The sequence below is a fragment of the Molossus molossus genome, unplaced genomic scaffold (genome assembly GCF_014108415.1).
Source record: "Molossus molossus isolate mMolMol1 unplaced genomic scaffold, mMolMol1.p scaffold_m16_p_1, whole genome shotgun sequence".
Classification (NCBI taxonomy): domain Eukaryota; kingdom Metazoa; phylum Chordata; class Mammalia; order Chiroptera; family Molossidae; genus Molossus; species Molossus molossus.
The window spans coordinates 90,375,689-90,400,950 of record NW_023425344.1 but is presented as its reverse complement, the minus strand read 5'-3'; the positions used below and the strand labels follow the sequence as shown (position 1 = coordinate 90,400,950).

The 25,262-nt window shown below is 44.6% G+C and overlaps 1 protein-coding gene across 5 annotated transcripts in view; it reads right to left on the bottom strand.

Annotated features, from left to right (window-relative positions):
- Nucleotides 1-10,786: 10,786 nt before the first annotated feature.
- The window catches only part of WDR37 (WD repeat domain 37), a 78,984-nt gene continuing 64,508 nt past the window's right edge, over nt 10,787-25,262 (bottom strand). For 3 of the 5 annotated variants that reach the window (XM_036261568.1, XM_036261586.1, XM_036261578.1), the window contains exons 12-14: nt 18,701-18,835; nt 18,080-18,194; nt 10,788-13,565 (exon numbers count right to left, since the gene is read on the bottom strand). In XM_036261568.1, coding sequence (XP_036117461.1) covers nt 13,434-13,565; nt 18,080-18,194; nt 18,701-18,835 — 382 coding nt within the window. In that variant the 3' untranslated portion in view covers nt 10,788-13,433. Of the gene's footprint in view, nt 13,566-18,079; nt 18,195-18,700; nt 18,836-25,262 lie in introns of those variants that run through there. The other 2 variants (XM_036261597.1, XM_036261604.1) reach the window with 2 other exon arrangements.

Here is a 25,262-nt window from a genome sequence, read left to right as displayed (position 1 = left end):
CTTCCCCTTGCCCCTAACTCCACTGCAGGGACACAGCCGGGCTTCCAAGCAGGGCCCTTGACAGTGAAACTAATGGTCTCTGATATATTCACACTGACTGAAGACCCCAGTGTCTCCCTATTTAAGAAATCACCATGATGCCCGGCCGGTGTGGCTTAGTAGTTGAGCGTAGACCCCTGCACCAAGAGGTCACCGGTTTGATCACCAGTCAGGGCACATGCCCAGGTTGTGGGCCTGATCCCCAGTGTGGGGCATGCAGGAGACGGCCAGCCAATGTTCTCTCTCATCGATGTCTCTCTTTCTCTCTCCCTCTCTCTTTCTCTCTCTAAAATCAATTTAAAAAATTTTTTTTAAGAAATCACGGTGATGCCAGTGCTACCCAAGCTGAGGGGACACTTTACAGGTGTGCAGTGCCCATCTTCCCTCCTTCCTCTGCCAGACTCGTGCTCACTCTCCAAACTCCTGTTCTACCTCAAAGCCACCGGGTGCTTTATCTTATTTCCTTTTTATTGTTTGTAACAAGCAAACAACTACAGTAATGGCGGGTTTTGTCCGGGCAGCACCAGCAGCGCCCTGGCTTCCACCGCGTCTGTGGTCTGGGACGTCAGGTTCCTGGAAGATGGCACAGCAGGAAGCCCTGTTGCTCATCCGCTGTGGAAATGGGTTTGGCTGTTCTGGAGGCAGGAGGTCCAGACAGACATGGCCCTCTGGAAAGGTGACCTCAGACCATGCAAAGCAGGCCGAAGGGCCCCCAGTGCTCCCTGGAGAGCAGCCCCCCAGCTGCTGACAGACGGAAGTGACCCCACTGTCCGCCCAGCTCGGGTCCTCCCAGAGGCAGATGCTGCTCCAAGAGCGCCGAGCACCTGCTGAGGACCTGTGCCCAGCACAGAACAGCCGGGTGTCTGCAGAACAGCAGGGAGACGCCAGAGTGGGCAGGATGCCAGGGGAAAACCCCAGGCCTCTCCTTACGGCCAGGCAGGGCCCCGGCCGAGGTGCCAACCAACTGTGCCAGTGCAGGTGGACGCACCTTTGGTATAGTCCCCAGATTCTAATAACCTTGTTTCATGATTACCAGCACAACTTCTCAATGGAAGAAATATTGTGTTTAGCTAAGTGCTAAACAAACACAAAATCTCCAATAAAGTGTGCCAGGAGCTGAGAGGTTAAAAAGGAGCCACTGCCGAGTGCCAGGTACACGTGTGCCCTATCCCTGCAGCGTGTCTTCTTCCCGCCTCTGTGCCTGCACAGCCTTGCATTTCCCTGAGCCACGGATGCCTCTCCCCCGCGCACCCTCCTGCCCCAACCTAGTGCTCAGGTGCCCTCCTGCCCCCACCTCCTTCTCTCTCCTTCTGTCTCTGTCTCTGTGTCTCTCACACACACATTCTCTTTGCACTCTCAGGCCTCACACATCAAGTCAACCCACTGCCCCGGTTCCTTCCCCTCAAGACCACCTGAGTGGGCAACATAGTGAAGACACAGCTGCCCTTCCCCAGCTGCCCTCTGAAATCCATCTGGGCTCCCATCCTCACGAGAAAAAGGGAAAGGGGAAGAGGTCAAGGAAAATATAATCTCTCAGGATGTCTACTTGAGGACCAGTACTGTTCACGTCGGTACACGTGTGTACACACAACAGAAGGCCCTGCACAGGGCGGCCATGCTGGTTCCAGGAAATAGCTTTCTGTCCCTTCAACCCTGGCAGGCCAATTATACTCTGGTGAGCCGGAACCCGACACAGGAGCCCAGACACCAGAGGCCAGAGCCCCCCGCAACGGGCCAGCACCCCTGTCCTAAGGCAGGAGACGCAAGTGGTCCACGGGACGGAGAGGAGTCAGGGGAAGAGATACGCAGGGCAAGGAACAACAGCACAGGGGTAGGAGGACCAGTCGCTCGGCAGGCGAATGCGCCATTGGGGCAGGACAGTCCCCAGAGATAAGGAGGCATTCAGCCTGGGAGAGCAAAACAGAAGAAATGCAATGAGAGGCGACATTTATCTCATCACAAAACCAGGTAAGTAGGTGCTTCAGGGACCCAGCAGACATTTTACTTGTAGTGTTTTAAACCGTAAGCGAAGGGCCCTTCATGTCTCCACTATGGGCCCCCACTCGCAGTTTGTCTGATACTCAAATGTCACACAGTGTGGAGGTGAGACCAGAGACCCGATAAAATGCCTCAGGAAGAATTTGGAAACTATGAAACTTCTAAGTAATCAGATCAACTGTTTCGTCCTCCCCGAATAGCTGAATATTGCAGCAAATGTGCACACACAATGAAAGGAAGCCACCACCAATATTCCACATGCCCCTCGCCATAACCTGCCCCCCCAGGCAGTGACAGTCATTGCACTGATGCTGAGGCGTTTCCCAAGGACTGTGGGTCCTGCAGATAGGTTAATATGTTTTTGCTAAATTCTTTCTTATCATATGAACTCCATTCCCTTAAAAAGTGGTATGTCAGTAAAAAGTCAAATACTTTATACTATAAGCAATCTTGCGAAAATTTTCAGCATTGGCAGAGGTATCTTACCTCCCCATTTATCTTGCAAATTTCCTTAGAACAAAGACCATATTTTGTGACTGATGATCATAATAAATCATAATAAAGACAGGATGTCTGAAAGCCTCTCTTTAGAGGTATGGAAATCGCGACCCAGAGAATGACTTGCTCCTGTTAAACAACTTTAGTCTGATTTGGAGGGGGGAAAGAGAGGTAACGCAGACCAGTAAATACATTTTCATAGAATGGTGAAAGATTAAAGAGTATAAAACAAGAAGCTTATTACGAAACCTGGCAGATAACATGCTGTGAACACACTGAAGAGCTTAGAACTAAGCGGATATTATAAAACATTATGTAATTCATTTAGTTCATGGGAAAGAAATTATTTAAGGAGTTAAATAAAATGCATGTCAGCTGAGATAGGCAGAATAATACCCCTCCCAAAAATGTCCACATCTTACTCCCAGGTCCTGTGAGTATGTGACATCTATGGCAAAGCAGAAGTAATGCTGAGATAAAGCTGTGGGCGCTGACCAGCTGACCTCAAGTAGGGAGCTTAATCTAAGTGTTCTCATTACAAAAAGAAGGGGTATCTACATGAGGGGATGGAGGTGTTCACTAACTTTAGTGTGGTGATCACTTCCGGTGTATACAAACATCAGATCACCAAGTTGTACGCCTCAAATATGCACCATTTTTATTTAGCAGGTGCACCTGAATAAACCTGGGTGGGAGGGGGAACAGAAGGGGTGGGATTGAGTCATCTGCAGCTGCAGCAGAGGGAGCCAGGGAGGCCTCTGTCACATGTGTGTGCAGGCCTCTGCATGTGTGTGTTCACGAGTGCATGCTTCCATCACATGGGCCTGTGCATGTGCACATGTGTACTTCTGTCATGTGTGCATGCCTGTGTATATGACCCTCATCCATGTGTGTGCATAGCTGTACATGTGTGCCTCCATCGTGTTTGTGCCTTCATGTCTCCATCATGTGTATGCATGCTCCCGTTACGTGTCTGTGCATGTGTACTGTGTAATTGTCGTGTGTGCATGTGATCATGTATATGTGCATACCTGCACATGTGCGCCTCCATTGCATGTGTTTATGCCTGCATGTCTCCATCATGTGTGCATATGCCTCCATTGTGTGCCTGCATGTGCTCACATGCTGTCACATGTATATGCATGTGTGCATGTGCATGCATCCATTGTCTATAGGTGCCTGAGCTATGTATATGTGCACCTCCATGTGTATGTGTCCCTGTGCATATGCATGTGTGCCTCCATCACTTGTGCATGTACGCATCTCCATATGTGCATGTCTCCCTCATGTGTACAGATGTGCATGCATGTGCCTATGCATGTGTGTGCCTCCATCACACTGTGTACATGCCTGCACCTATGTGCATGTATGTCTCCATCAAGCATGTGCTTATGCATCTATGTGCATGGGATGGAGAAGGGCACTGATACCTGCAGATGGACCAGAAGGGGAGAAGCACTGGAAGGAGCTTGAGGACAAAAATGACAACCACTAAGGTGGCCCTGGCAGGCTCTGCCAGAAGCTCTATGCCAAGCCTGTGCAGACCAGCTAAATGTCCCTCCTGTCTATCAGGATCAGTGGTTTCAAAGCGACAGAGATTGTGGGAGATATTCCTCTCCCCTCATCTCTCTTCCTTCCACAAAGAGACCACAGAGCCACTCACTCAAACAACAGAGGAGGTTCCAGGCAGTTTGCAGAGGGACTAATGTGCAGATTAACACCGGACACTGCTGAGTGAGGCAACTTCCACCCGTGATATCTGAAAACCCTGATAATTGCCAAAGTAACCCTCTCGCTGCATTTCGGCTCCCTCGCGGTGGCCTTCCCTGCAGCTTCTCCAGTGTGGCCAGGAGGGGACAATACATCCACTCTCTGAGGCCAGACAAGAATGGGACTCAGACACGTCACAGGAATTCAGCGCTTCCACACTTACAGTTAAAATGATTTAGGAAATGGTACTGACTGGTTAAGAGCTGAAAAATGTGGGTTGCTGTTTTCTTCTGTAAAAAATAGTTTTCCAAGATTTAGAGAAGCCTCTGACACAGTAAGCAGAGAATCACCAACGTCGGGTTCTTCAGGTGAGAATGGAGGGAAGGGGCCTCAGGGGGAAGTTGCTGACGTGTGCAGACTATAAGGAGCATGAGGTCTCAGACCCGGGAGTGGGAGGCGAGGGGGGGTGGGCGCAAGCAATCCGATTGTGTGGGCTGCAGAGCTGGGCGTGGCCGGAGCGGAACACTTCGCCAAGTGCGCTCACCGCTCACCCGGCGTCTCCCCAGGGCTGCCACGAGGAGGAGACAGCCCTGTCTCGTTAGGCCTCGTGCTGGGTCCCTGACCAATCTACCATCTCTGACGGTAAGAACTACACAGATAACTACAGCGAAATGTTACTGTATGATGACGGCGGTTTGGAGGGGGTGTCAGTATTATTACACGATTCCAAAGATATTCAATGACAACAAGGGAATAAGACCAACAGCTCAGATAAGGACACATTCCTGAGAAACATAAACCACCAAGGCTAACTCAAATACAAATTTAACTTACAGTTAAAAATGCTGTTTTTCCCCAAAACACAGACTGTGAAAATAAAAATTCTTACTCTGATATGTGGCCGCTGCTCAACACAATTTTGGGACCGCCTCCTGGATTTGAAACGATCTTCAGGCCCAGTTTATGAGCAACATAAGAAAACTACTTTTACTGTTTTATGACCGCACCTGGTGAACGAAATCCTTATTACATTTCCCGCTTTCAAGCTGGGATTTGCAAAACTTATTTGAAAACAACCCAATTTAGACACAGTGTAACACTGCCGGCTCACAACTTCCTCGGTGACTGTTTGTCAAGAACATTATCCTGGAACAAAATTGGCTTTGTGTTTGCTCCTATGGACTTGTACACCAACTGAAAATGAGACATTTTAGAATAAAGCAACTACCTTTTTGTAAGTAGAAAAAGAACTAGTATGTGGAGTGAATAAAAAAAATATGGTTACGCACCGACAAGCTTGAAACAAATGTTAAAATATTACTGTAAGTCTCCCCGTCATCAGCATTCACTTTACCCATCTTAGGAATAACACACTTTCTCTTTAGAATTATTATATTACTCTTTTAATGATATTAGGTGCACTAAAGGGATATTTGTAGAGGATATTAAGAGGTATGAATATTGGAACAGAGACTTGTTTACTCATCATCCAAGTTAAGAATCGGACATTGTCAATTCTGGACTCGTACTGGTCCCACCTCTGCCTCCCACCCACACTCCACTCCTGGCCAAGAGAATGTCATGCTGAATTTTGGGTTTTCATCCTCCTGTCCCCAAATACTTGAACATAATCAGACATGGTTGGACTTGCGTGTGCTTCATAAAAACGGTTTCCCACTGTGCGTGGTCTCAGTGGCTTATGTCTTCATCCAATACTGTGCCCTTAAGATCAACACTTGCACGTAGCTGTGGGTGTCTCATTCCTTTTTACTGGTATGTAATGCTCCCTTGTGTAGATGTACCACAATTTGTTTACCAGTCTCCATCGACATGCTCAGATTGTCTCCAGTTTGGCAGCACGACCTTGCCTGTGTCCCCCACTGCATGTGTGCAAATGCTCCTCAGGACAGCAGCTCTCAAACTGGACAGCAGATCCCATGCAGGAAAGCTTGTCTGCAGTGCAGATTCTTGCATCCTATTGCAAGATTCTGGGTCAGCAGCTACCGCGTCAGACCCAGGAACCTTCATTTTAACAGACTTGGAATGTCTCCAGACACCACACTTAAATAAACCATGTCCTAACTGCACCCCTACTTTTCACTAGAGCAGGAAGCACACACACATCCAGACTTACAAACAACACTTCCCAATTTTCATTATTTTATATCAAACCGGTAGTACATATGAACATTCCAGCAGTCTATGTGCTTGACAGAGCTTTTTCCAATCTAACGGTTCGGAGATGGTACTTCATTTTGGCCATAATTTTCATCTTCCTAGTTTCTATATTTATATATCGGCTATTCAGTTTTCTCCTTTGTGACATACCTGCTCATGTCTGTCCCATTCTCCTAGAGACATGTAGAATTTGTTTACTATCCTGAATATTAATCTTTCGTGGATTACCTATGTTGCAACTATAATTTGTGGTTTGTCATATCACCCTAAGGTGTCCTATTATCTTTTAATTTTAATATGCTTGAATGTATCCATGTTTTCTAGTATGGTTAATGCATTTTTGGATAGTTGCTAATTAAACTCGAAGTCACAAAAATATTCTCGTTTTTTAAAAATACTGTTTTTCCTTTTACATACTGTGGAATTTTCTTTTGGTATTAGTTAGGGATCCAAGTTTTGTTTTCCCATATAGATAAACCATTACTAAAATAGACCACTTTCTTCCAGTGATCTACGATTATATGAAAGGAAATATTTACAAGTTTACACATTTGCAAGAATCAACTTGGCTTTCTGTTCCCCTGGTCAGTTCTTCTGTTTCCTGTGCCAATTCCACTCTGTGGAACAGCCCTGCTAGGCCTAAAGTAAATCTGTTTTTCTCTTCCTCCTCTTCCTTTCTCTCCTTGTCCATTTTAACCCTGGCCTTTCCGCTTTCTAAAAACTTAGGAATCAGATTGTCAAACCCCTAAAAACACTCAGGTGAGCTAGATTGGAATTACACTGAATCTACTTGCCAACATGGGAGAACTGACATTTTTACAGTACTAACTCTTCCTATTAATGCACATGATGGTCTCTCATTTGGTCTTTGTTAAAGAGTTACTACATTCCCATGGGTAATTTCAAACCTCCTTTCTCTTTGTCAGCTGTTCCCCACCAGGAACCTTGTTTCTGTGGCTAGCATAAAATGGGAATATTTCAGATACTGGGTGATACATTTCTATGGTTCTAAAATGAAGGGAAAAAAAACTATAAAAAAGATACTAAAAAGTCACCTGTACCCCAGTTCCTATTTCATAACCCCCTTACAGTAACCACTTTTAATCATTTTATATTATCTTTCCAAGGTTTTTTGTCTTTGTGGTTACCCTTGAAATTTTACTATATACATATGTGATAACTTAAAGAACTAAAATGAATCATTATTTCCCTCTCCCAGCCAAACAAAAATGGAAATTTTTTTTTTTCTTTTCTTATTTTTAGGTACATGCCCCTAGTGAGAACCGAACCCAGGACTCTCTGGTCCGCAGGTCGACGTTCCAACCGCTAAGCCAAACCAGCCAGGGCCAAAAATGGATTTTTAAACCACTAACTCCAAGCATGCACAGATGACAGAACTTTGACCTGCAACTCAACCCAGAACCAAAGTATCAGCCATACACACCCCACTCCAGCACACACCCAAGGACTAAGACATGACCAAAACTTGAACACCAGGTCCCTTTCAGAAGCCAAGGGTCTGCTGTCCAGGTAGATCTGGTGCTGATGCCCCTTAACATCAATGGCCAAGTTCCAGGCTCCTCCAATTAAAACTCACCCCACCAGCCCTAGCCAGTGTGACTCAGTGACGGAGTGTCAGCCTATGTACCAAAGGGTTGTGGGTTCGATTCCCAATCAAGGGCACATACCCGGTTGCAGGTTTGATTTCCAAGCCCAGTCGAAACATATGTGGAAGGCAACCAATCAATGTCTCTTTCCTCCTCCTTCCCTCCTTTCCACTCTCTCTAAATATCAATGGAAAATATATCCTTGGGGGAGGAGGAATAAAAAAATGTGCCCCACCAGCACTTGTGCATCTATGTCCCCCCAAAACCCTTAAAAACCCTGAACCTCATCCCATGAGCAAGACAGAGTTGACACCTTACCATTTAGGTCTCCCATCTCCTTGTTTGGTGCCTTTTCAAACAAGACACTTTTCCTCACTCCAAAAAATAAGATAAAATAAGCCACTGACGGACTCCAATCGGACACTAAGTGGCTATCTGCCGAGATGTTTCCTTCTGAAACCATTCCTTCGGGGCGTGTTCCGCTTACAGAATCTCAAGCAGCTCCGTCAGAAAAGGCTGGTGAAACTGCTCTCCCCACCTACCCACACTTCACACATTCCTGAAAGCATTCACTGAGCGCACAACTCTAGCTGTTGTAGCATACCTCCATGATTTTCACTCGGAGGAAGCTACTGGAGACTTTCTCAGTTTTGTTTTGAAATGTTTCAGGGGAGGATCTTGAAGGCCAGTTTGGGTTGGATGGAGCACAGAGCCACCACTCACTCAGAAAGTGTGAGGGTGAGGGTCAGGCATGGCAGCCAAAGTATGAGTGAGAGAGAGAGAGAGAGAGAGTGTGTCATGGTGGTGACCAGGTGCCCAGCAGTCAGAAAGCAAACAAATTTAGCTCAAGTAACTTAAACCCAATATTTCTAAATAGCGATTAAAATTTCCTAACAAATCCCATTACTGTTTTCTTTAGGAAAAAAATCCTTCTCACACATGCTGGGTTGTGCTTGAGACACCCTTTGGGTAACTAAGGAACACCTGAGGTCCAAGCTGTATGCTCCCAGTATTTTCTGTAACTCACCTGAATTGTGGAAAAAACAGCCCTGCCTTCCAGCAAGAACTGCCTGGTCTGCTTCTAAGTCAGACCTCAAGGCCATGCTCGTCCTCCACCACGCTGCCACCAGCACACCTGTGACCATGTCTTCCACCTGCACGACTCCTCGTGACCCCTCAGTGTGTCCCCACAAGTCAGCAGGCGCACATGGAGCAAACCACTCTCCCCAAGGCTGCCACAGAACTCAGGGCCCGCTCCTCACCTACCTCACCTGGTGCCCTCCCCGAGGTTGTGACATTCCCCTGCTCCTCTTGTCCCCCACTTCAGTTCTTGACACTGTCGCCAACCTTCAGGCTTAAGATTAAGCCTCATCTAGCCCGGTCGGTGTGGCTCACTGGCTGGGCATCGACCCATGCACCAGGAGGTCGCCCGTTTGATTCCCAACTGGTCAGGGCACATACCCAGGTTGTGGGCCTGATCCCCAGTGGGGGACATGTGGGAGGTGGCCAATCGATGTTTTCTCTCATCGATGTTTCTAGCTCTCCCTCACCCGTCCTCTGTCTCTAAAATCAATCAAAAAAAATATTTTTAAAAATAATAATAATATTAACCCTCATCTCTTTGGAGTTGCCTCCTGGACAAACTATCTGAAGAAGCTCCCTTCTTGCTCTCTATCCCAGCCCACAGATCACAAATGGACATCATTTGTCAATTACACAGACTCTTAAAGCTCCAAAGATCTGCGTAACTCTTTTATTTTTGACCAGAAGCTGCTTAAAGATGTTTTATTAGGATTAACTTTAAATTACACAACACTTTTATCCGATTTCATTTTTGCTTCTTCCCTCCATGATATGACTATATATATTGCATGTAACAACTGAGGTGTTGCCAATTTTGGGAATAATTTCTTGAACTTCTAATTTATAAAGGGGAAACAAAATTGATGCATAGTAAAGAGACACATGTCTTAGTGGCATTTGATGACATCGTAGCAATATAAATCTTGCTTTCTTGATTCTTTATACTAATGTGTGAAGTTTTAAATGTTACCGAAGACGTAATTATGAAATTTCGACAATAATCACGTTTTTGAAGAGTGAGATAGAGAGTGAAGTAAGCAGTGGAGAATTTCTAAATGCAGCCCCAATGCCTGTGCAACGAGGGCGGAGTCTTCCCGCCTGACGGGGCCGCGGCAGGCGGGACACCCGGTGCAGTGTCGGCGCCCCCCGAGGCTCCCGCAGCCAGCACACGGCTTCACTCCCGCGGGAAAGAACAGAAGGGAGGAGGCAGCCACTGCAGACCCTGATTTGCACTCTCCCGCAGAAAATGGGGCTGACTTTCCAGAACTGCAATTTTTAAAACTTTCAAAAAGCTTACCTGTCTGTGATAAGAATCAGACAAGCATCTTCTGAGACTGAGAACTTCGAGAAATGCCTGTGTTACATCAAACTGTTAACTGCCTTCAGAAATGTTTGGGATGGAGAAACATAATTATGTATCACTTAATATTAGCCTAAAAACAGATAGGAAATATAACACAATTGATCTAAACTTAAAATTTTTCAAGTGGGCAATACTATAATTAGAAATTTATTCAATTTCTACATCACTGTGATGTCCAATAGATATTAACAAAGTTGCACCAAAGCAAAACATAAAAAAAAAGTAAAATAATAAAAAAGACTCCTAATAACAAAACTTTTACTTACAATAGTAATTATGGAACATGGATTTTTAATGAATTTCATTTTACAATGAAGACACTGAACACTTAAAAACAACATCAATACAATAAAAACACTTGCCTCTACACAACACTTACAAATGCATACTTTCTCCAAAGAAACTTGTTTTTCACAGATTTAAGCAACAAATAATTTTACATAAGATTCTTCAGATTGAAAAATATGTACAGAATCTTTGACTCTACAGAAACTGATGTACAGTGGTTGAAAAAGAGTGTTGCTTTGTCCAACAATGTATCTCGTATAAAATTCTCTATCAATACACATTTTTCAATAACCACACATTCTCCATGCATCATTAAATGAAATTCTGGACATATCAGCATATAGGACAAAACAATTCCCATTTCCAAACACTTTCAGATGTGATCACTTGTGGGTGATCACAACAATTTCAGCCACACACGCACAGTCACACACATAACACACATTCGAGCACATGCACGCACACTCTATCCCCAATCTCCTTCATGACTCCTGAAATCACCAGCACTGTGAGCAGAGCAGCTGGAGGGATCCCATCAGAGGACACGCAGCAGCTAGCAGAAGCATGTTCTGCTCCTGGGAACCCACTCCAGCACCATGAGGCCTTTTGCCCTTAAGGAGTCAAGTGAGACTGGCCCCTCCACTCAGCAAGGTGAGCAGCTGCCAGCCATGAAGGGCGCCGGTCTGCACAGAATTAAATGGCTATCACAATATATATTTAAAAGCTTCAAATTTTGTAATCTGGGAGAGATCTGGTTCTTAAGTTTGATTTAGCTATTGGTATACATTTTTCAATGTTTCTAACAGTGATTCTAAGACACAAGAGGAACCCAAGAGTGTGGTTATGCAGCTTATCTTTAGGAACTCATTGTGCTCATGCCTTTGGGAGTGTGGTGCAGTAGAGGAGTGGCCACCAGACATCTCACCACGAGACCACTCAGGAGAGCAGGGTCAGAACCTAATGCTCAGGCCCCAACAGTGACAAGCTGACATCATTCCCAAACAGTGTGCTCAGGGAAAATGTCACACTGTAAAAACACAACCAAGTCTTAAGCTTTAAAAATAAAGTTGCTATAAAACACTCCTTGTTTGCTCTTTAGTTAGCAACCTCAACTATGTATTGTTAATTACTGGTTTTTCCTGGCCTCTCTTCCCCTTCAGGCTCTGTAAATCATTTCAGAATCACCAATGAATCAGGACTGAAGTTTCAAAGATTAGCTACCACAGGACCTGAGATGGGAGCCCCACCCAAGGCCAGCCTGCACACTGTCACACTGCACTACATCAATGGTGCTAGAGCCCGTGTCACCCCAAAACAGGAGAAAAAGGAACGGGAGTCACCCGTGGTCGTTTGTAACATTACCCTCTTGTACCTCTCCAAGGGGCCAGTCTCCAAGTAGACGTATTCAAAGGATTAAAAAATATGATGGGCAATACACTGAGATGTCTCTTTACCAAAATTGTAACTCAATAATAACATGAACTCACAAACACCAGACACAGTAACTGCTAAGAAGGCAAGAGTGACAGGCCCGCTCCAGCAGTGGGAGGGTTGGCACTGAGAGGTGTCTCGGCAGCTGAAACAGGAGCATCTTGTCACCTGTGAACTATGGCTGCGGCTGACGCCCTGGCAGCTAATGGAAGCGCCTTTCGTCTTCAGGATATGTTTGCTGATTTGTCTTTCTTGCCTTCTGAACTGAACTCAGTATTCCAGCTAAAAGCCAAAGTGCTTAGTTAGCTAGGCACAGTGAGACTCCCAAGTTTTCCAAACATTTTTGAGGTAGTACTCATTGCATTGTTGGCTCTCAAATACCACCAAAGAAGTGAAGCCATGTAGAAATATGCAAACCAAAGGTGTAGAAAATAAATAATGTTTTGTCTTCAGGTAGCACAGCCTTCTTAAAAAGGTCAAGTCACATTCGATGGATAAGTCATCTGAAATTTCTAAAAACTGTTTATAACCATAGCTATAAACTAAAGTGCTTTCAATTTTGCTTACAATCTGAAATTGGTGATTAGAATCTTATTTTAGAATTTGCTAATATGAGACCTCGGGATATTGAAATGGTTTTCTACAAAAAACAGAAACTTTTTTTTTTCAAAAGAAACCCTGAATGTTGCAAACTCAACATCCGATGCTATTTTTTTAACTTCTAAGATCCAGGTTAATTTCACAGAACTGTAACAGAATGAAGAGCTGAAGCTGAATTTACACGACAGCACGTGCTTCAACTTCACACAAAAGTAAACATAAAATTTCTAACCAATCCTGACATTCATCAGCCAACGCAAACACAGCTCTGCAGTCTCCCAGGACAAGGTAGATATGTAGGATTATTCCAGAAATGCCACAGACTTACGCTCACAGTAAGTACACAGGTTCACATTGAACTCACACAAGTATGATGCCCTCCTGTCATCTGTCAAATGCCACGTGCTGCAGGGAGCGGCTTCATTCCCACTGACCAGAGGATGCCAGCACAGACAAGACGGAATAAAAACATAACCACAGTTCTGTACATTTCATGCAAGCTGGGTACAATGTGAAAAGGACATACACAAATCACCCTGCTAGGGTCCAGCTCTCACAAAAATGGCTGATCTGTATGAGAAAAGCCTGCTCCAGTCACAGGTCCATGGCAAACTACGAAACTAAGGAATGCCGGCACCTTATTTCTCTTGTAACAATGCAGGGATGTTGATGTTCCAGCCTATGGCTTGCCTGTCAAACCCGCAGGTGAACAGATTGCATGTGGGGTGGTCCTCGCTCCACGCCGAGCAGCACACCATTCTTCTGTGGCCCTATTACCAATCATATAAACCAGAATTAGTGTATTATTCCTCAAGCATAAGAGCTATAAAATCTCAACCAAATAACTACACCACTCAAAGGAACTAATTTGAGAGGGAAAAAATTAAGACGCAGGATGAGTCAAAGTGAGACAAAAGTGCTAAGTATAGCAACAGGCTGTCATCTCAGGGATGTACTGGTGGAACACTCATGACAAATGAATGAGGTCAGACACAACATAAATTTAGGGAGAAGCACACCAAAATCACTTATGATTCTTTAATAAAATGAGTAAGATTACAGTCAGACAGAAAAATAAATAATCAATTTGAAATGTTTTAATGAATAAAAGAGGCTAGGTAAATTTGGGGATAAACTCAATGAAATGCACTCAAAGACTTCAAACATTTTAATAAATAATTGGTCCAGGTGTTAAAGCAATTAGAAAAACACATTCAGTGCCAAATAAAAAATAAAATAGAAGAATAGAATAGAATAGAATAAAATAAAATGCCTTTCAAGTAAATTCCTGCTAGCTTTAGGAGTTCCAGTTCAACACCAGAATGTTGGGAAAAAATTACTGCATATCATGCAGAATTTACAGTGTGATGCCTGGTGCCTACATGCAGAGATGCAAGCAGTGCCTCGGGACACAGTCACATGTCATTTAATATGTAGCTGTTACTATATCATACAATAAAGTACAAGAAGCAGAATTAGAAACAGCTGACAGAAATTTAGCAAATAAGAGACCCTCAAAAGAATGGTGCAAAAGTTCCATCTGGAAAATGTTCACGTATGAATACTGTCCCTTTTAGAGAGAACTAGACAGGCCACAAAATTAACACACTGCAAGGAAGGAGCCCACAGAACGAAGGGTTAGGAAAGCGATCTTCTACACTCCTTTGTTAGGAACTGAGAAGAGAGAATGAACAAGCATCCGTTCACTGGGCAGTAAAAAATCAAGTCTCTGGAAGAACTAGTTAAAGATGATAAACTCAAGGCATCCACTGGACAAACACAGATCAGGCCCTACTAACTGAGTGAGGGAAAAGACCAAGTGGCACCTGCAAATGTGGGTGCAATCAGGGCTAAGTTCCAACTGAGCTGGAAGCCCACACTAGGTGAGAGTCACCCTTTCATCTCATATAGATTCCCAGAGAGCACACAGACATCACCCAAAAAAGGCTCAGTGCACATGCAGATTCTGAAACCATTCTCTGCCCTCTTGGAGTCACAGATGTGTTAACACCTCTGCGGTCCTGCAATGAAGACCCTGTGTGCCGTCTGCACCACGACCCTCCTCCCTGAGCTCCTGCTCACAGCCACACTCTGGGAAACGTCACTCTTCCCAAAGTAAAACAATCCCATATCATGAGCCCCTGCCACTCTAGTGACTAAGTTCAATTAAGTTTTGTTGTCTCCATATAAATCTGTCAGCTGAAAGAAGCTGGGACATGAACCAGGGATTTCTAGCTGTGGTTCTATGACACTGAAAACCATAACTTAAGTGTTAAAAGTTCAGAATAAAATGAACTTTTTATTCATTAACTTTAAAAATAAGTTTTTTCACAAACCACTTTAGGAGGCAATAAATCCAAGCACAACATAATTCTACAATTCCAGCAAGGTTGAATGTTAACAGATAATTAAAAATAAAGTTGTCTCCCTGGCCAGTTTGACTCAATGGTTAGAGTGCCGGCTCACAGACCAAAGGGTGTCAGGTTCGATTCCAAATCAAGGGCACATACTTGGGTTGCAGGTTCTATCCCCAGCCCCCACTAGGGTTGTGCAGGAGGCAACCAATCGATGTGTCTCTCCTTTCTTTCTTTCTTTCTTTCTTTCTTTCTTTCTTTCTTTCTTTCTTTCTTTCTTTCTGTTTCTCTCTCTCTCTCTCTCAAAATCAATGGAAAATATGCTCAGGTGAGGATTAACAAAAAAATAAAAATAATTGCCTGGCCGGTGTGCCTCAGTGGTTGAGTGTCAACCCATGCACCAACAGGTCGCCAGTTCAATTCCCGGTCAGGGCACATGCCCAGGTTGTGGGCTGAATCCCCAGTGTGGGGCACGCAGGAGGCAGCCAATCGATGTTCTCTCTCATCGATGTTTCTATCTCTCCCTCCTTCTCCCTCTAAAATCAATAAAAAATAATTAAAGTTGTGCCCACAGAGTTAGCCCCACCAACAACTGCTGAAATCTCCCCATTTTTTTGAGAGGAAATATTCTCAAAGTAATGAAGTCACACACACTCATACGTTTATGTTTGAAAATGCTGGCTTTCCATGTTGCACAGCAATTTTATGAACTGCACAGGCGCAGCTAAAAAGAGAGAGAGAACCCCACTGTGTACGAAAAGTATTTAAAATATACATCAGTGATGCTCAGCAGTTACTAAAACACAAAAGTCCCAGACAAGCAACTATAGCTTTGTTAGGGGCTGTGAACCTGTCTGCAGTTACTCTTAATTCCTTGAGTAGTTTTCTGTGGCGTGCACTCATAAATGAGAAGCTCAGTAACTAACTTAAAACAGCACATGTAGGAGCCACACAGGGAAGAATCAGCTGTGTCTTGAGTACAGAGGGCTTTCAGAAACTTGGCGCCACTTAGATTTGTTGCTGTTGGCAGCAAATCCATTTGACCATCTACCTCCAGCATCGCCTGAGTCTGTGGTTCCTGGGCCACACCTCCCACAGGGCCAGCCTGCAGCTCATGACTGCACCTGGAGGCTCTGCCTATGAAGGAACAGGAGCAGCCACCACGGTGCAGCTGTGGTGGGGGAATAAGGTATCACAGTGACACACAGAAATGGCCAAAAGAAGCAAAGGAGAGTGACCATGTAGTACAACTCGGTTAGGCACAAAGGCTAAAGAGAGGCTGAAAGTCTGAGCTGGTACTGCAGCCCAGGTAACTGTGACAGGTGGTGCAAACACCTCAGTATACCCTGACCCAACACCCCTGCACTGCACCATCTGGGCTGAATGAGAGTGAGCAGTCCTAGCTCCCAAGAAAGTCTCATCTAGAATGGAGTTTGTCCTGCCAACCTACCATGGAAAGGGGTTTTCTGGTTGGGGGTCCTTTTTTTTTTAGTTACTCCTCATCCAAGAATATTTTTTTCATTGACTTTTTTAGAGAGAGTGAAAAGGAGGGGAAAGGAGAAGGGGGTAGGGGGAGAGGGGGTAAGAGAGAAAAGGAGAAGGAGAAAGAGTGAGAGAGAGAGAGACATCAATGTGAGAGAGACACATTGACTAGCTGCCTCCCACACATACCCTGAATGGGGCCAGGTATCAAACCTGTAATCCAGGTATGTGCCCTTGACTGGGAATCAAACCTGAAACCCTTCAGTGCATAGGCCAACACTCCAACCACTGAGTCACACCATTCAAGGCAAGAGTCCTTTCGTAAGGAGCTTCCATAATCCACAACCACCACGCCTGCTTGACCATACAAATACTTGTCCTTTAATATATTTCCAATTTGTACAAGTTCAACTGCAAATATCTAAAATGGGGTTTTCCAGTGTAGTGGCCACTACCCCACGCACAAATGAGCTCTTGAAAAGTGGCTGCTGCCCTGACCAGTTTGGCTCAGAGGTTAGAGCATCAGCCTGTGGTCCAGAGACACCCGGGTTCAGTTCCTGCTAAGGGCATGTACCTCGGTTGCAGTTTGTCCCCGGCCCTGGTTGGGTCATGCAGATGGCAGCCACTCAATGTGTCCCTTTCATGTCGATGTTTCTCTCTCTCTCTCTCTCTCTCCCTCCCACTCTATCTGAATAAAAAATGGAAAAATGTCCTGGGGTGAGGATTAAAAAAAAAAGAAAAGTGGCTGCTGCCACTGAAGAACTCAATGCTGGACTTCATTGAAGTTAAACTTGAAAACTAATACTCAGTTCAGGTATAGGGAAATATTTTCAATATTAAATTTTAGGAACTCTAAATACAGATGAAATATTTCCAATGAAAATCTAGCATCCAAAAACTTAGTAAAGAGTATAAATTCGCTAATATCTTTATATTGATGACACATTCAACTGTTATTATTTTGGGTGTATCTGGTTAAATATATTGTTAAAATAATTTCTCTCCTATTTTTTTAATCCTTACCCGAGGATATTTTTCCATTTATCTTCGAATGGGTGGGGGGGTGAGGGAGGGAGAGAGAGACAGAGGGAGAGTGAGTGGGAGAGAGGGAGAGAGAGAGAGGGAGAGAGGGAGAGAGAGAGAGGGAGAGAGGGAGAGAGAGAAACATTGATGTGAGAGAGACACATCGATTGGTTGCCTCCCGCATCACCCTGACCACGGCCGGGGACTGAACTGCAACCAAGGTACATGCCCTTGACCAGAATCGAACCCATGACTCTTTGGTCTGTGGGCCAACACTCTAACCTCTAGGACAAATCGGCCAGGGCAATTTCATTTCGCTTTTGTAAAGTGGCTATAAGGAAACTAAAAACACACATGTGGCTCCCACTGTGTTTCCATGAGTTGATGACCGAGAAGACCTGAACACACGTCATCAGCACAGTTACCTGCCGACTGCTTCGGGGGAGCCGAGCCAGCCGCACACCAGACATATCGAACAATCTTACTTGTCGGTTGTCATGGGGGAGGGCGATGATTTTTTGGCCAACACATACATTAATCCTGCAAAGAAGAGACAAAGTAGGTTCCAAAGTAGGTTCCATATAAAACAGTGACAGCACCAGTTTCTGAGTTTACAGATTAGATGCAGTAGGGTTTTACATACTACACATATTTCGTGGCAAACACAACAGCCAACTGCAAGTATTATGTATCTACAGCTTTAGGATACAGAGACCAAGTTACTTATATGCAACTCACAAGTACAGCATGGTCACTAAAACAGAAGCACTGTGACAGTGGGCCATAACTGGCTCGTTCTTATTCTCAAAGTCCACGATACCAACCTGATTCTATACTTAAGTTTCAGTGTTTATGGACACTGAATTGCATTAGAGAATCAATTACAAATATTTTCCCAAGAATCTAAACCACTTTCCCAGGACTCATTCAATTAAACACTGAGACACTAATGTTTCAGTGTTTAATTGTCATGTGGACAAGACACTGCACTACAATCAACCCTTTAAAGTCAAGTAAACATCTAAGCAACTAGCAGCTTCCTTCACCTGTTGATGGCAGAATCCGTACGAATGGTTGCAATGGGGGATCTCATGTTCTTCAAATCCCAGACCTTCACAGTGCGGTCGTCACTGCCTGAAACGACGTTATCTCCCACGGTAAACACGGCAGAGGTCACGGTGCTACAAGTAAAGGGCACAGGTCAGAACCTCATCTAGTATACAGCACGGTGGCTGTAGCTCCTACCATGCTGTGTACTTGAAATTTACTGGGGGAATGAACCTTAAATGTTCTCACCACATAGAAAAGGTAAGCGTGGGAGGTGAGGGATGTTATAATTATCTTGACTGTGATCATTTCAGTGGATATGTATATTGAACATCCCACTGTACTCCTTAAATATACTCAATTTTTACTTGTCAATTATACCTCAATAAGAAGGGGAAAAATTGTAAAAATAAAAGGGTTAAGAAAAGAATCTCACCTTTCCTGACAACTCTAGCCTAAAGTAACAGCCTCCCAGAATATTTAAGAGCCATATTTTTTCCAGAGGCATAGAAATTAACTACAAATAAATAAAAAAAATTTTTACATATGCATCCTCATTATTTCTCACAATTATTTCAAATTACTTTTATTTTACTTAGAGCCTAAAACAATAGATAAATTCAGGTTCAGAAAACCCAGGTGTTACCCAGACCTTAGACCTAAAACTGCTCCACCAGCATTAGATCTATACTGAGTCTGTCAAGTGGGTCTCAACTTGGCACTGCCAATGTTCAGGTGACCACTGCCCGTGGGACACCCTGTGCACCTGGACTGAGCAGCCTCCCTGTTCTGCCCACCCAACACCAAACACATCTCCTCCCCAGGTGCTATATCAACGCAAGAGCCCAGTCGGTGTAACTCAGGGGATTGAGCGTCATCTCACGGGCTGAGAAGTCCTGGTTGGATTCCAATCAGGGCACATGCCCAGGTTGTGGGCTCAATCCCCAGTAGGGGGCGTGCAGGAGTCAGCCAATCGACTCTCACATGGATGTTTCTATCTCTCTCTCTCTAAATAATCAATAAAAAAATATTTTTTAAAAAAATAAATAAAAATAAAAGACAACACAAGGGACTGACTACAATGAGGTGTTGCTCCTTGTCCGTGCAGAGGTCACAGCAAGGTTTAAAGAAACTGCTGGCAGAGCTCTGGGAGCAGATCGACACTGGGCTGCTCTGCAGATTCTAGTCTTTAGGAGGTTTGGGCCAAGTTAAATTTCAGTGAACATTCTGCTAAATTAATGGGAAAAGTCTCCACAAAAGACCATCGAACTCTATGTTAATGAAACGCTGAAAGACATTAGGTTTTTAATAAATCACAGTCCTGACAGGTATTGTGGGCCATCAAAGGGAAAAGCTGGCACAGAGAAGGCACCCTCAACTTGGGTCCCACGGGGAGCGGGGCCGCCACGGCCGCACACTGGAAAAGCTCAGACTCTGCCAGACTCCAGTAGACTCATTTATCTTGTCGCCGCGAGCAGCCGAGCATGTGCTTCCAGCTGACAGCACGGTACCTCCTCACCGCACACCACTGCCCGATCTGGAACAGTCCGCTCCCTCCGAGGGTCTCCATCAACGGAAAGACTGTAATGCTAGCACTCCTCATTAGGACTAACAGCTGTCTTCCCAGTCACACAGAGACACAAAACTGTTTTGCATAACAATCTGCCGGAATTTCATGGCTAAGAAAAAAAATATATGATGTGGAAAACGCTGGCCCAGGAAATGCTGAAGCAGGGTGCTTTCCTGGCTCCACATCAGAAACTGACCGCAGAGCACCCAGTTCTTACTGTAAGGAGTAGTTCCCTACAAAACACAGACATCCTTCTGCCTCTAAGGAACGACCAGACGGCAAGCACTCCCTCCACTCTGGGAGCAGAAAGGGCAGGGCACCCTTCCCGAGAATACAGGCTGCGTCTCCTCAGGTCCACGGAGCCATCTGTGAAAAGCATATCAAGGAGCAACTAGTGTGGCCTTCTCAATGGCCATCCCACCTGTGCAGGTGCGCTGCCGTGTCCACGTAAATGCGCAGGCCCAACACCTGTGACAAATGGACCAAAGCACTCTCCCACAGCTGAGGTTAGGCTCTCTCACACCTGCACAGGAGACCTATACATGCCACTTGACCCTGTCGTGACCACGGCCTCTGTGTACAAAGCCAGTAGGTCACATTCCTTCCTAGGTCATCACCACTTCCCAAACTGCTTTAGAAGGTAAGCATCTAACAGAGGACATCGTCTTCAGCGTACATGGCAGCATCCTGGAGAGCACGTCCTCCTGAGCCTTTCCTATTACGTGTGCTTGGCAAAATTTAAGGCGCTTACGCCAGCCTGTACTGTACAACCTCAGATACCTCTAAGAGGAGCAGGGAACTTCTCCAAATAAACACACTTCTACATATATCTTGATGGCTAACTCCCCAGAAAGCAGACCCTAAGATAAAAAACATTCAAAGGAATTGTCAAACGTTTATCACACGATTCTTTTCCAGGATTGAAAATTCCACTGTCCCCTTGGAAAAAAGATAAGGCGCCTACCGTGCCAGTTACTCAATATTCTCATTTGGTTGCTCTCATCTCTACACCTGCCTCTTCAGGACACCTGAGAGATTTCCTTTCTAAATTACTGATAGAACTGAACTATAAAACTGTCCATCCGACGAGGATTTCTGAGTACTACTGTGTGCCAGGCCCTGCTTTCTGTGGAGAAGACGGCAGCGGTCCTGACTTTAAAGAAACGCACCACAGGCCTGGCCAGTTTGGCTCAGCAGTTAGTGTCAGCCCTTGGACTAAAGGGTCATGGGTTTGATTTCTGGTCAAGGGTATGTACCTGGGTTGCAGGTTCAATCCCCAGCCCCAGTCAGGATCATGCAGGAGGCAGCCAGTGGATGTGTGTCTCTCTCTCATGGATGTTTCTCTCACTCACTCTCTCCCTCCCTCCTTTCCACTCTCTCTGAAAATAATAATAATCAATGGAAAAATATCCTCAGGCAATAATTAACCAAAAAATTAATAAAGAAAAAATGTGCTGCAGTTATAGGGCATGCTGTCTAATTCTAGTGGCTACAATGCACTGCTGATTAAAAAAAAAAAATCCCTGGCCTGGCAGGTGTGGCTCAGTGGTCGAACATCAACCCTTGCATCTAGAAGTCACTGGTTCGATTCCCAGTCAAGGCACATGACCAGGTTGTGGGCCCAATCCTTAGTGTAGGGCATGCAGGAGACAGCCAATTGATGTTCTCTCTCATCAATATTTCTCTCTCTCCCTTCCTCTCTAAAAATCAATAAAGAAAAAAAAATTTTTTTAAATAAATCCCTGAAACAGCTTTACTACTGGCCAGAGAGGAGAGTGTGTCAAAACAGTATGTTCAGTTAACTTAGCTCAGTTCTCTTCCTCAGCATTCTATTAATTCAGAACCTTTTCCCACAGATTTTTCAAAGATGATAATCACTTCCACATAACCTGATTTAAAATGATTACAGAGAAGTTAAAATGAGTAAGATTTATACACTGACTTCCTACTTGCGATATCAAGGTCAAGATTCTGAATTCCTTTCTTTGAAAACTAGTCCTGTTTCATTCTTACTGAACACTGTAACAGTCAACCACAAATTAGGCGAGGAATGATCTCTCTCTGGTTTTAGTCACCTGATTTTCCATTCTCTTATTTTCTTTTTAATTTATCTTTATTGTTGAAAGTATTACACATGCCCTGGCCGGTTTGGTTCAGCGGTTAGAGCGTCGGCCTGCGGTCCTGAGAGACCCGGGTTCGGTTCCCGCTAAGGGCACGTACCTCGGTTGCAGTTTGTCCCAGGCCCCGGTCGGTTGTGCGGGTGGCAGCCACTCGATGTGTCCCTTTCACATCGATGTTTCTCTCACTCTCTCTCTTCCTCTCTCTCCCTCCCACTCTAACTGAACAAAAAATGGAAAAATGTCCTCGGGTGAGGATAAACAAACAAAAAAAAAAGTATTACACATGTCCCTCCTTTTTTCACCATTGACACCCTCCTTCCCATCCCCTCACCCCGTCTTCACCAAACTGTTCTGTGTCCATTACATATAAGTTCTTTGGTTTATCTCCTTATTTTCTAAATCCAAGACTTTGCGTGCTCACCCGCTAACAACCACCAATGTCTCAACATCACCATGATCTGAGTCTGTGTAAAAGAATTGAGAAGGAAGAAACTTCAAAGGTGTTTTTTTTAATCTTCCAAAAGGAAAAAACTTTACATCAATTTTGAAGGTAATGTGATACAGACAAGCCCTAGTCATTAGAACAGTTAGAAAAATAAAAGTCAGGAACTGCAAGTTTTTTACTCTCAAATATACTAGATTAGTCAAAAATTGCAAAGTTGAAGGAAGGTCACTGTTGCTTCAATTAGTTAGAAAGACCTCATGTGGAGCAGCACGCCCAGTGCTGGGTGTTTAGTGACCCCTCCCAAGAGAATCTTCCCTTCACTGGCAAGAGGAAACTTGACCTGAAGTGTTGCTCAGACTGGAGTATGGGGTGACCACCTAACACTGCACTACAGGAGCTAAGTGCCCCTACAGCCCGAGATGGTGTGCAAATGTGCTTCAAAATCATATGTGAGTGTACCCACCAGGAATGACACAGCTACACAAACATGACACGTGCGCATATGTATGCCTGTATAAGTGTGCCCATCAGAAGTGGCATGGGCTACATAAATTGCGATGTATGTGCAGATATGTATATATGTGTGAGCATGCCCATCAGGAGTGGCACCAGTGACATGGAATGTGATGTGTGTGCAGACAGGTATACAGTTGTCCCTCGTTTATCGTGGTTAATCCGTACCAGACTCTAGCGGTTGCACCTGGCGTTGAAGGTTCCTGGGGTGCTCAAATACATAGGCCTACAGTCCATACATACAGTAATTTTAATTTTAATACAGGGGTGTATAATTGACTCAGACAACCAAGCGCGCACTGTATCATTTTCACTGTCTCGATCAACTTTTTAATGAATATATTTTTAAAAACCGCGATACAGTGAAGCCGCGAAAAGTCTAAGCGCAAAGTGACAAGGCACAACTGTATAGGTATATGTATAAAATAAGCCATAACAACCTCCCAATTGATACAGAAGTGGCTCTGCAACTTTAGTAACTGCTCAGAAACAATTGTTTTTCAAATCAAGTATTTAACTTGCTCACTGAAAAAGACTTGAAAGGGGTAGAATCTTGTGTCCCCAGAAGCATCCTTGGGTTCCACACATAAGCAGGGAAGGTAACTGAAAGTCAAATTGCACTGTAAAAAGTTCAGAATTAGTTATTATTACAGCCTTTCAACAGCTTGAGTTTTCTTATTAATTTAGGAGAGCCACCCAAGTGGTAGCTGCCTGGTTTTTTCCTAGCTCATGTGTAATTCACACATCTTACATGTTGGTCGTCTGAGGACTGACTTTCAAGGGGCCCAGTGTGGTGTTAAGAGTCAGAACCCTGCAGCTCGCATGCATGGCTGAGTGGGAGCAAGCACTGGTGCCGACTGGGTGATGAAAGCCCACCTGGGCTCCACGAGTACAGGGCCTGAGTGCACCAGACCATGAACATCACCACTTTTCGAAGACAAGCTCCACCTCTGGCAGCTGCTCCCTTCCCTACCCTGCTCACTGCACATCATCGCTCAGTGGTTTCTGCCAACACATGGAACCTGGTCCAGACACAGCTCACGTCTGTCTTCATGAGTCTCTGACAATGCAGTTACACGTTTTTAGTCTGTTAATAACCTGACAATTCTTTTCTAGGTCATCTTAATAAAAGAGAAGCAACCTGATAGCCTGATAGCTCCCAACAAAGCCGAGAAGTACAGCAAATCGCAGTCATTTCCTTGAAGTCCTTATTTTATTATGTACTGATCAGCCCTTCTATAAATGAGAAGTTTCAAAAGGGTAAATGAAGAAGCAGTAAACCTCCTCTTACACTATCAGCTATATTGAATTGGAAACAACTTCTACAAGTATCAATGGGGGATTGATAAATTACTGTACATTCAAACTGCAGGCCTCTTAGAAGCAGAGGTGCAGGGAACGAGGTGGCTCCAAGGTGCTGACACGGAAGGACCTCAAGCCCTCTCCCAGCAAAATACAATGAAACTTGCAAAATGATCTCATTTACAGAAAATAACCGTGTCCATATATTCAAGGTACAAATGCACACTCCAGCAGGTGAAGATGCACATTAGACTTACTAATGTCTCCTTACTCATCTCCATGGTGACAAGACAAACATCCATTAATTAATACAAAGCAAACTTCCCCAATAAGCCCCTACCACAACCACTGTAGTTAGGTCACACTTTTGCCAGTGTGGCTGCCATTCCTTTACTCTATGAATCTGGGCGGTCCAGGGGTGGGAAACATCTGGCCCTCGGGCCATATAAGGCCCTCAAAATCAATACCAGCTAACATCATATGCCTCACCAAATTAGCCTGACTAAATACAGCAGGATGACTTTTAAGTTGACAAATTTTGCATGGCCCCGGAATGGTGTTATAAATATCCAATGGCAACTTGGCAGAAAAAAGGTTCCCCACCCCTGGTT